At 31.3% G+C, this 12,588-nt stretch overlaps 1 protein-coding gene across 3 annotated transcripts in view; it reads right to left on the bottom strand.

Annotated features, from left to right (window-relative positions):
- Positions 1–4,218: 4,218 nt before the first annotated feature.
- LOC110023122 (transcription initiation factor TFIID subunit 2) overlaps positions 4,219–12,588 on the bottom strand; it is a 126,476-nt gene continuing 118,106 nt past the window's right edge. For 2 of the 3 annotated variants that reach the window (XM_020722371.1, XM_020722374.1), the window contains exons 25-28: positions 7,638–7,680; positions 5,624–6,606; positions 5,374–5,540; positions 4,226–4,738 (exon numbers count right to left, since the gene is read on the bottom strand). In XM_020722371.1, the coding sequence (XP_020578030.1) occupies positions 5,683–6,606; positions 7,638–7,680 (967 nt within the window). In that variant the 3' untranslated portion in view covers positions 4,226–4,738; positions 5,374–5,540; positions 5,624–5,682. Of the gene's footprint in view, positions 4,739–5,373; positions 5,541–5,623; positions 6,607–7,637; positions 7,681–12,588 lie in introns of all 3 variants that reach the window. The other variant, XM_020722372.1, reaches the window with a different exon arrangement.

Raw genomic sequence — 12,588 nt, 5'->3', positions numbered from 1 at the left:
AATCATCCTATTCGAACGATATATTTCAGTGGGCCCCATTTTAAACCTTTTTTTTATTATTTAAAAAAAAAATTATTTGCATCCTCACCGTAGATCACTGTGATCTACGGTGTAGATCGGACACAACATACATCTCTATATGCGATGTCCGTATGCAATAATTTTTCTTTATGGAGAGCGCATATCAGCCAATTCACATATAATTACATTTCTAATACATACATTTTACTTTTTTTACATTTGTACCGCTCAAATTTTTCATCAAATAAAATCCATCTTGTCATGCATCAGCGGGAAGAAACATATGTAATTTGATTAAGGGTATAATTAAGATATGTCAGCTCAGCTCAAGCTAAAAATTAATGACTCATAAATTAAATTCTTGGAGTTAACAAGTCAAATTTAGGTATAACCAACCCAACTGATCAACTCTCACGAGTCTTAAAAAAATTATTAATATATAATTAAAGAGTAAATTAAATACAGACCACTTGAAATCTGTTATTTACAAATCTAGCATCCTATATCATCAATTTTTTTCAAATTCTCACTCAAATATCAAAATTCAATGTAAAACCCTAACCGATATTTTTCATTTTTATCAAATTCTTAATACTTCGATCGTGACACACACATATATACATAATTGGATAGTTCAAATAAATCACCTGAATGATTAATTTATAAACATAAATGTTTCCAAGCTTATTCAAACATCCAAGAAAGGAGATAATAGTGATTCTTATCAAAGAAATCTTTGGCAAAAAATGAACTTTTATCATTAGTTGGACAATTTAAAAGATAATGTGCATTATCACCAAGATACATGCACCTTTAACTATTACACATATTTAGGATCATCTAAGGGAAAAGTAGGGCTCATTATTAGAATGGATTTAAAGAGCCAAAAGACTTATTATTATTATTAGAAGACGAGAATCCAAATTATTTTCCTCTTATAAGAAGTATTAAGGAAGAATTGCATACATAGCATTTGAATATTAATATTTACAAAGCATAGCTCCAATTGCTAACTTTATGAAGAACCCCTCTGTATATTAGGTAGAACATTGCCCTTAATGCCTAACATATTACAAAACTCCATGAGGTCTAGGGATGCGGTGTCCGTATTAAAGGTATTAACGTTGTGCCCTTAATCGGTATCCGTTAGATATGTGCTCTGTATACGGACGCCGCATGCAGAGATTCATGCGATTTGCTTCAAAAGAGCATTAACAGATACCCCCCAATTCATGTCGAACAAGTAACACTTCAATTTTTGTTTTGTATAATTATACCATCAAAATCAATCATGTACATGTAATGTCCGATATATGTAAAAAAATAAAGTTTAGCTGTTAGATATGCCAATGCATAAGAATTGTGTTGTATGTATGTAAATCTTCTTAAACATATATTTCAAAGTTGTGAAAAGAGGTGATAGAAGCGTTAGAGGATAGGCAAAGATTAAAAGATCAATTGCATAAACAGGGTTGATTTTGAAGGTTGGGAGAAGATATACAATAAAAACAAGCCTTTATTCCCCTGTGGGGTTGGCTATATGAATCTTTTTTCTCCATTGTCCTATTAAGCATTATATTTTCATTTAGTTCTAATAAATTAAGATAATCTTTTATACAATATGCCCACCTCCTTTCTTGAACATAAGTTGAATCTAAAACATCTACTCACCTCACCGGATCATCAGATGGTCGATGTTTAATGTGACCAAACCATCTAACATGACTCTCTCTAATAGTGTTCACGGATATATTCATTTAGTATTTTCTCTTTAGTGTCAAGCCACTCACCCGCCTATGCATTCTCATCTCAGCAACAGAACTTTGTTTTATTCTTCTCTTTTAAAGGCCAACATTCTGCGCCATAAAGCAATGCAGATCTCACCATCTTATGAAATTTTCTTTTCACTTTAAGCTGTACTTTTCTATCACACAATAGGTCTAGTGCATTCCTCCACTTCAACCAACCAACTTGAATTCAGCTCATAACATCTCCATCTATATCACCATCACTTTAAACAATAGACCAGAGATATCTAAAAGTTTCACATCTTTTAATGATTTGATCACCCATAATTACAAATCTTCCACTAGAACTGCTACTACTACTACTATTAAAATTACATTCTATGTATTCAGTTTTAGGTCTTCTCACACGAAGGCCTTTTGACTCCAATGAAGACATCCATGATTGAAGTTTTTCCTGAACTCTTTATCTAATTTTATCTACAAGAAGGATATCATCAGTATTTCTCTAATTTTATCTACAAGAAGGATATCATCAGCGAAGAGCACAAACCAAAGTACATCCTCCTGTAAATGTCCAATAAGAGCATCAATAAGTAAAGCAAATTAATATGGGCTTAAAGCCGATCCTTGATATACTTCAATTGAAATAGGAAAATACTTGATCAATCATCCTATTCGAACATAAGTAACAATTCCATTATACATATCTTTAATAACTTGAATAAAAATCATATCAACACCTTTCTTTTTTACAACTCTCTACATGACTTCTCTTGGAACCTTATCGTAAGGTTTTTTTTAAATCAATAAAAATCATATATAGATCCTCCTTATTCTCTATGTACTTCTCCATCAAACATCTCAATTTGTCAACAAGATATAGGAGTGCAGAAATCAATTTGAACTTCCTCTCCAATAAAAGAAGAGAATCTATTGCCAGGATAAATATTAAAGGAGAAATCAGCCAAATTCACACAAAGCATTGGGAGAGATTTTAAGGACAACAAAAAAAATAAAACTATGAATCACCATTGACATAATGGAGAAAATATATTAAGAAAGCAATTTTAAATAAGAAAATACCATTGGAAAACAATTTTACATGCTAAATAGATGTTAATAAATAATCACTTTATTTTTATAGAAGATTCCATGTGCAACAAAGATTTTCATAGCAAAGACAAGCATAATATATAAAAGAACTTTACAATGACTTTGCTAAGGTATTGCTAAGAGAAAAGGGTTTAAAGTCAAATAAATTGTCATGAGAATAATAACATTACGCTTAGCTATGCTTGGGGGCTTGCTAGGGTCAGAGAACTATAAGACATGAGTGAACTGCACGCCAACAATAGCCCATGAACCAGTAAATAACATAGATGTAGAGAATTAGATTTTTTTAAATAATAATAAAAAAAAGGTATTATAACATAGATGTAGAGAATTAGATTTTTTTAAATAAATAAAAAAAGGTATTTACATATGTGCCACACAAATCTTATGTATTTACGTACATAACACCGGCATTTAAGAAGTCTAGGGATTTATTTATAAATGTTGCAAGGCTCTATATAATTTCAAGTGTTAATGAAATTAATACGCTTTTTTTACCTCAAAATAATTCTTTAAAATTTAACAAGGATAAATTTGCAATTCATTGAAATATATATATATAATATATAAACAATTAATCTAAATTATAAACATTTTTTACAAGAAAAATAATGCTTGCAATGTAAGGAAGCATACTTGTTAATTGTCAGAGCTGTCTCCCGGATGGATGTTGGATAGTCAAAATATTAGCCTTAGTATCATGAGAAATAGATGGCTAAAACACTCGATTAAAAGTTCGAAATAATCAGCATATTAAACAGCAAGCAAAGCTAAACTTGAAAGCTAACGTGCAGTTAAATCCAAACAAATGGTCTGCTAGGGTTGGCTACAATTTTTATAAAGATGGTTGTAAAAATGCTACACCCAAAGCAACAACATTTATGAAAATTATTGTGGATATTATAAATATTTTTTTCAAAAAAAGACAATAATTTTCTTATAGACATCACATTTTAATTGACTGATTGCATAAAAAAAGAAACTAATTGTCATAAAAATTTCTAGAAAGCAATAAGAAAGCAGCAGGGAAATAAAATTACAGTGGCAGTCTGAAAAACAAAGCTGTGAGAAAACTATCCCAAACACCCTAAATTACTCCCAATAAACCACCTGTAGGACTTAAGAACTAAAGAATTTCATAGCTAGTAAAGAATGAAGCCAGAGCTAAATTTCAGCAGATTAATAAGAAATGTAGCAGTCGCTTATAGGAAATATAATTTCAGAAGCCCAAACAAATATACTCCTTTTCTGTTGTGAGGAAGAAGAAACAACAATGAGAAAAGACTCACAAATCAAGAACGACACACAGATTCTCTGTAGTTGAATGAGTTGCTTTACAAATATATTTCTTTGAAATAAAACATAAATCATCATAAACCAACTGAATCGTACCTTAAATTCTCAATCTTTTATTCTCCAGCGTTCATGAATTAGAAATAAAGAAGCAAGAAAAAACCTGATTTACTTCCGGCCATTACTAAAATGCACAAAACAGTTCTTAAAACATGTTAGAAAATTTTTAATCTAATGTCGCTGATAAAGCGAGCAATTGCTCTAATAACAGAGGTCAGGTTTCCATGTCCTTGGAAAATGCAATCCAGTCCAGAATCTGGTAATTGCATATAACCTATCTACCAGGTCAAACGTATGTGTTAGGTGTCCATAATACCTACAAAATTTAGTTTTTTTTTTATTATTTATTTATTTTTTATTTTACAAAGGGCAGTGGAACAAAGGTGAAGTCAGGATAAAAGTAAAAGCCATGGCCACATTGCCTGCAGAACTGATCAGATTAGAAAGATGGGTAAGGCTTGACCATGATCAATCTTCATAAGCTCCGTACAGGAAGCAGTTAGCTGCAAAAAAATGCCCAAAAAGCCAGAGTAAAACACTGAAATGCAGAGCCCACACAACTCATACTAAATTTAAATAATAAAAATTTACCAAAGTAAAAACCAAAAATATATGCAATAAGCTCATTTGAAGCAAATGTTCAAATTCTAAACAATACTACAATAAAGCAGTTTTCTCACAAACTAGAAACAGAGAAATTGAATAAAATTATGTAAATAATCGAGCGAATGAAAAGTCTACGCTACCATGTTTGATCGACATTCAAATAGTTTTTCATGCGCGGATAAGAATCAGCATTGGTGTATGTTTTATGCAACTCACATTGGCTATAAATGAATAAAAAATCATTTAGCGCGGCTAATTTTAAGCATTATCAAGGTTGCATTTACAAAAATTACATCATTAGCTATGTCTGCTTCCAGATTTTCGCATGAGATTCAGCTTTAGCTGCTGGCCTAACACAAAAGAAAATCAAGGTAGCTCTGGTTATCAACAGCATTTATACATTTACTGTGGATTGCTAAAAATTTTCTTGCCACCAAACCAGATAATTAGCATGCTTGACGGTTAGATATAGCAAACCCTGAAATTAAAATCAATTTTTGAGTTTAATAAGATAAATGGAAAGAAAATTTACCAGTTAGGGAGTTTCTGAGAAGTAATGCTGGGCCGAGTTTATTATGGTATCCACCAAAATAATAATTCATAACAAGCATACTGCCTTACTCCTCAATCGTCATGCAATACCCAAAAAAGCTATTGCTATAAAGCCTTTATCAATCTTTAAATGTCCACATTTAAACCCTAAATTAAAACAGAGGCATACATACACATCAGGATAAACAAAATAATAATAAAATAAATAATAGCCATCAAAAGCGACCAACCTGTCACATATTCATTCCTCCTGTGCAAGCCCACGAATGCACCATTTTTAAAACTCACTCTAGCTCATTCCTGTACTTTGATTCCTAATCTTGATCTTAATTTTAGTTCCCTTGCTACCCTGCAAGGTATCACGGGTAGTTTCAGCAGGTTTTGAAACATGTACATCACTTTCTTCCAATTTATTCGAGTCCCCTATAGAGGAAAATCCAGACTTGTAAACTTTTCTGGTATCCTGCGACTCGCTAGCAGAAGTTCTTGCTTCATCTTCTTGCATTCGAGCAAGCCCTTTGACCAACTTTTTCTTCTCCTTCTTCAAGCGATTGTGCTCCAAATATGCAGGATCATCAGAACGATGTCCCTCTCCATGTTTCTTCTTACTACCCTTGTCCTTCTTCTCTTTCTTCCTTTTCCTCTTTCTTTCAAGAAAATCCGTGTCGAGAGATGCATCATCAAGCTTCCATACAGCCAAACTTTGATCACCACTGCCATCTCCAAGAACATTACTTGAATTAGCAGTACACTGCAGCTCCTTGCCATCTTCATCTTTGTTTGTTAATTTTCTGGAAACAATGATTGCTGTCACTCGAGATTCATGGTAACAAGAAGAGCTCACTTCCTCAATATTTTGATTGCTAGTGCATGGTAGTTCGATGGGTCCCTTCATAGGGGGCGCATCTACAGAGACAGAACTGCTGTGCCCTACCTCCGTTTCATTTACCAAGGCACGAGCTTGCCCTGGTAGTTGATCGGGACCGTCTGCTTTACTCGATGATGCAGGTTGCTTGACTCTTATCTTTAAAATATTCATCCTCCCCTCACTTCGATTAGAAACAGTATCAACCTCCTTGGTTGCTTCTGGAATGGAAGGTGCATCAACTGAAGGGTTTGGAGTATCAGCAAGCACTTCCTGAGTTCTTGTGATCTTCAACTTCAATGATGTAGACCTAGCTGGTTGCTCACCAGTTGATTCCATAGGTGTTACCTGGTTTATTTTGACATTTCTGAAGCCGTGAAGTGTTGGTACCCTGATAGAATGAAAGAATCATGGAACTGACTCTTACACTTACAAAAATACATCAAAATAGAAAAGATACAAGAGTCAAATATCTTTTCTGAAACTCCCTGCAAACACAAATATCACAAATCAAAGGGAGGGAATGACCAAGGGGGCTACTCTTATTCGTTTCATAACCAGGTCATCCACATATAACAAGATAGCATGATACAAATTGGATCTTTGATTTTATTTTTTATTTTTTTTTTTGTTTTTGCTTGATCAGTTTATTTCCTTACCCAAGTTGAAAGCTGTGCAACATGTTGCCACAATATGGTGTGTACTGCTACTTCAACTAAATCTAATTGAATTAATGGTTTCACAAGGATCTTTAGATGGCTATTAATGAAATTATTGTGAGGACTAAGAGTCCGTTTGAGTCAGTTGCAGTAAACTAGTTTAGTTTTTAAAAACTACAGTGAGTAAAGCAAAGACTTTTCCTTCCGAAGAAGTTGGATGTGAGCTTTTATACAACCAACACACACCAGTAAATCTAACTAAAAGAAAAAATGCTTCTTATTGCAAAAAATTATTGAATGAAAAAAAAATAATAATAATAAACTGCAGCCACATAGAACACTGATAACTTTTTGGAAAACAAAACCTAAACAAACTTTGCCAAACAGATCCCAATATATTAGGTTGATTGGTTGATCTAATATAATTATATCAACTGCAATAAACCCTTCGGAGAATAAGCAATGGAAGCGGTATGGCTAAAGAGAAAGGATATTAGTGTATAAAAAACATGGGCTAAAGAGAAAGGATATTAGTGTTTAAAAAACATGAGCATCTATTTAAACATACATACACAAGGAAACAGATGAGAAATATTTCCGAATTATGGGGATATAATTAATCGTGTGCGTGCATACCTCTAAAAGGTTTGATGCAGAAGTTCAGAGATAATAAGGAGAATCTACATTTGATTTCTGCTTATTATCTCTGATAGGTGTTACCTGGTTTATTTTGACATTTCTGAAGCCGTGAAGTGTTGGTACCCTGATAGAATGAAAGAATCATGGAACTGACTCTTACACTTACAAAAATACATCAAAATAGAAAAGATACAAGAGTCAAATATCTTTTCTGAAACTCCCTGCAAACACAAATATCACAAATCAAAGGGAGGGAATGACCAAGGGGGCTACTCTTATTCGTTTCATAACCAGGTCATCCACATATAACAAGATAGCATGATACAAATTGGATCTTTGATTTTATTTTTTATTTTTTTTTTTGTTTTTGCTTGATCAGTTTATTTCCTTACCCAAGTTGAAAGCTGTGCAACATGTTGCCACAATATGGTGTGTACTGCTACTTCAACTAAATCTAATTGAATTAATGGTTTCACAAGGATCTTTAGATGGCTATTAATGAAATTATTGTGAGGACTAAGAGTCCGTTTGAGTCAGTTGCAGTAAACTAGTTTAGTTTTTAAAAACTACAGTGAGTAAAGCAAAGACTTTTCCTTCCGAAGAAGTTGGATGTGAGCTTTTATACAACCAACACACACCAGTAAATCTAACTAAAAGAAAAAATGCTTCTTATTGCAAAAAATTATTGAATGAAAAAAAAATAATAATAATAAACTGCAGCCACATAGAACACTGATAACTTTTTGGAAAACAAAACCTAAACAAACTTTGCCAAACAGATCCCAATATATTAGGTTGATTGGTTGATCTAATATAATTATATCAACTGCAATAAACCCTTCGGAGAATAAGCAATGGAAGCGGTATGGCTAAAGAGAAAGGATATTAGTGTATAAAAAACATGGGCTAAAGAGAAAGGATATTAGTGTTTAAAAAACATGAGCATCTATTTAAACATACATACACAAGGAAACAGATGAGAAATATTTCCGAATTATGGGGATATAATTAATCGTGTGCGTGCATACCTCTAAAACTATACCTTTGAGTTGCAACTAGTTGACGCTCCTTGAGCTGCTAAGATTTTTAAGTGTTTTATTGCCTGCGTTGAGGTATGTAAATATTACTTATTAAAGGATAAACATAACTTTTCTAGTTAGGGACGTTATCCTGACTACTTGTATTAGATTCATATCTATTTTATAAGATTACCAATAATGCCCTTGCTGTTTCAATTTACATGTCATAAGCTTCATTTATTGCTTATATTGAAATAATTAACAACCTTATTTTATTGTTGCACAACTAAATACTAGTCATATTACAAGAAAGTGAAAAGTAACGTATTTTTTCTATATTATATTTGTAAAAATTTTGGTCGTTTGTGAGTGATGATATGTAGGTATGTAGAACACTTTTGGATAATGGCTAGTAGTGTCTACAGCCCACAAAGTGACGAAACTACAGAAAACCGTCAGGTTTCATTGGGTTGGTACTAACTTTTCTAGTTTTAGAGTGTCTGTTAAAATCAAGTGTGTATATATATATACACACACACATTGAAATTGAATAATAAATAACTGCTAAATCATACACTAGTAAAATTTGATTTGAAATAACTACAAATTTTCAATTTCACATTAGTTATTATATCTTCCTTCCTGCGTCAGGGTGGTTGTTTCCTTATTATTATTTCAATTTATTTTAGTAAAATATTTGCCTACATTAACCATGACTTTTATTTATGAAATGAAATAAATTATCTTTCTTGCTTATTTTCATTATTATTTATATACAACATCTTATGTTGAGAATGCAAAAAATGTTAATAAACTTTCATCATTCATTGAGTTGTCGGAGTGTAACGTCTTTTGAACCCGGGATGAGAAAATTTTCTTTTGAGATATTGATATCTTATTTTGGCTGCTAATATATTGAACTCAAGAAAATATTTTGGTTAATGTAGATACTTGAAAACAAAAAATATACAAATAAATAAATAATTGCAAGTACTACTTTTTTCGCAGGCATGTACTTCCAAGTTGTTATTAGGCTGATTAGGGCAGTCCAAAATAGAATTGGTTCATGTCCTGCCCAAGGAAGTCCATTTGTTGAGTTTTGGAATTGGTTAAAAGTATTTTTATTTGCTTAGTATAAATAGATTTGCAGAAAAATCTATATGATGCTTTTGCTTTTAGAGCATCAGAGTAAAAAACACTAACCCTAATTCTAGAACTCTTTGAAGACACAAGTTTTATATCTCAAACCCTAAATCTACAAAAACTAACATGCTTCACCAAAATCGCCCCTACAATGTTTCCCTAAACCTTAAACTTTTGGCCAACCCTAAAACTACACTTTTACCCTTAGCTGAAATTATAAAGTGAAGTTCCATCATGCCGCCAAGAAGAAACATACAAACGGATGTCCAATAGCTCACGATGGAGGATATGCATAAGAATATACTCCAATTGCTGCACAGGCTTGCTGAATTTGAAAAAATACATCTTGAAAAAGTTGCTAATCCAAAATAGTGACTCATCAAAACAAGAAAAGGTAGCTAACTACTGCCACCAAGGGCCTCCTCGGTGACTTGACATTGCATATAAAAAATGAGATAATATGACTTTAGAATTGAGAATGATTTTGATAATCAAATGAATCCAAATGATTTTATCGAGTGGCTCTAAATCATTAAATGAGTAGTACAAACATGTTTTACAAGATAGGAGGGGCAAATTATTAGACATCAAACTCAAGAAGAACACTACCTTGTAAAGGAAAAATCTGAAGTGCCTTTAGCAATAAGAAGTGAAGTATATAAGATAGTGTAAGATAAAATGGGAGATGTAACACAAATACTACTCCCACATTATCAACAGGGTATGCTCCTAAAACTTAATATAAACAAGAGATATTTATATGTGAAGGATAATACAAATGAATTTGAAAAACTCCTACAAAAATGTGAATTGGGGGAGCTAGATGACCACATGATCGCATTGTACATTAAGAGTCTTGAAACCATCCATTGACAATGCGATATGAAATATTAATCCTACTTCACGTACAAACCCTAGTTGTGAAGATAGAAAAAAAACATCATCACATTGAGAACGCCACTTTCATCATGTAGAGCTCAACCCCAGCGTCAAGCAACAATAAAAAAACTGTTAGAGCACCCAAACCAGCACCATCAAAGGAGAAATTAATGCAGGGTAGAGAGAATGGAGGTAGATTCAACGCCCCAAGACCTTTCTAGACAAGAAAAATTTCAAATTGATAATTTCGAGCACATAATATCCAATTACCTAACACTGTCATTGTCAGGACCCAAGTCCCCGATGTAAAAAGTGAAGGATTGCATTAGAGAGTCGACTGCCAACGTAAAAATTTTGTCAAGACATGAATCTTTTAAATTATTGTGTCTTCCTATGGAAGATATGCACTTTATGATCTGAATATAGTGAAAAATGTGCAAGTGTCTTTGTGCCGTGTTTGGATACAATGTTAAATAAATAAGAGTTACTAAATTATAAACAGATCCAAGCAAAAAAATTAGTTCATGAAAAAAATATTTGGACAGAAACTTAGAATATCAATACTCTCACATATAAGCTAAAAAAAATTAGTATATATTATAATTAATAAGAAGATAAATATCTTATGCATTAAAAAAACTAAATGAGTTAGAGAAAAATGCTAAAAAAATTAATAATTTAAGTTTTAAACTTTGGTATTTAAGTAGAAATCGTACTAAAAATGTTATAAGTGTAATTATATATGAGTTTGAAAAATAATACTGTAAAAATTAATAGAATTGAATAAGAAATTATCGATCTAAAATTATTGTCGATAAGAAAATTCTTAATTTTAGAATGACCAAAAAATATTAATACAAAGGATAACTCCTGAAGTAGGAATATTGTAAGAGATTTAAATAAATATGTTGGTAGACTTATACAAGAGTTTATAAGTATTCATGATGATTATGATTTTGGAATGACTAATAAAGAAAAGAGAGTCATATTAGATTTTGCTTTATCTTATGATTTTATTATTAAAAGATGTGTGATAAAAATTAAAAGAAAAAATTCTTATGAATAAAAATAGTTGATGGTAAAATAATAATGTGCAAGAAAACATTAAAAAAAAACATTTTAAACATTGATTTAAAAGTAAAAAACCTTGAAAATTGAGAAGAATATAAGGTGACCTGTAAGGAGACTAAGAGAATAATTTGAAATACTAAAAATGTCTATTTTTTAGCGATCTTTATAATAGATTAAACACAAAACATAGTGAAAGATATATGTATAAACAAGTTAAGCAAAAATATAAGTAAATTAAAGATTTAGTTTAAATAAAGTGTATTAAGGATAAAAATAAAAAAAAAATGATATCACTAAAATCATTTGTATTTTCACAATTTTTATTGAAAAGGTTATCGAAATATCTCACTCGCTTTTATTAAATATCATCATCTAGAAAATGATATGTGAAAAAACTATAGAACCTGATGGTATTCCAATATAAGTGTGAAAATATTTAGTAGAACTGAGAATTTCGTGACTTACAAATATTTTAATATTATTTTAAATATTAAAAAAATTCATGATGAGTAAAGAAATAGTCTATTGATTCATATTTTTAAAAATGTTAAATAACAATATGCAAATTATAGAGAAATTAAGTAAATGTGTAATACATTAAACTTATGGGAGAGAGTAATTGAAACATTGGTTCCAGCATTATAAGAAAATTTCTCAAAATCACTTTTGATTCATGCCGAAAAGTCTACTATGAAAGCTAAACATTTACTGACAGATTTGATGGAAAAATATAAAGTGCAAGTAGAATTTAGATATGATTTTTGATCATTTAGAAAAAACCTATGATAAAGTTCAAAGAGAGGTACTTTGGTGATTTTTATAAAAGAAAGATGTTGATATTTTCTTATATACAAATCATTAAAGACATATATACTAAAGTTGTTGTGTTCGAACACAAGGAGGATTGACCGAATTTGTTT

This window comes from Phalaenopsis equestris, unplaced genomic scaffold (genome assembly GCF_001263595.1).
Source record: "Phalaenopsis equestris unplaced genomic scaffold, ASM126359v1 Scaffold000212, whole genome shotgun sequence".
Classification (NCBI taxonomy): domain Eukaryota; kingdom Viridiplantae; phylum Streptophyta; class Magnoliopsida; order Asparagales; family Orchidaceae; genus Phalaenopsis; species Phalaenopsis equestris.
Note: the sequence above shows the minus strand (reverse complement) of the source record. Positions and strands in the feature narration are given on the sequence as shown.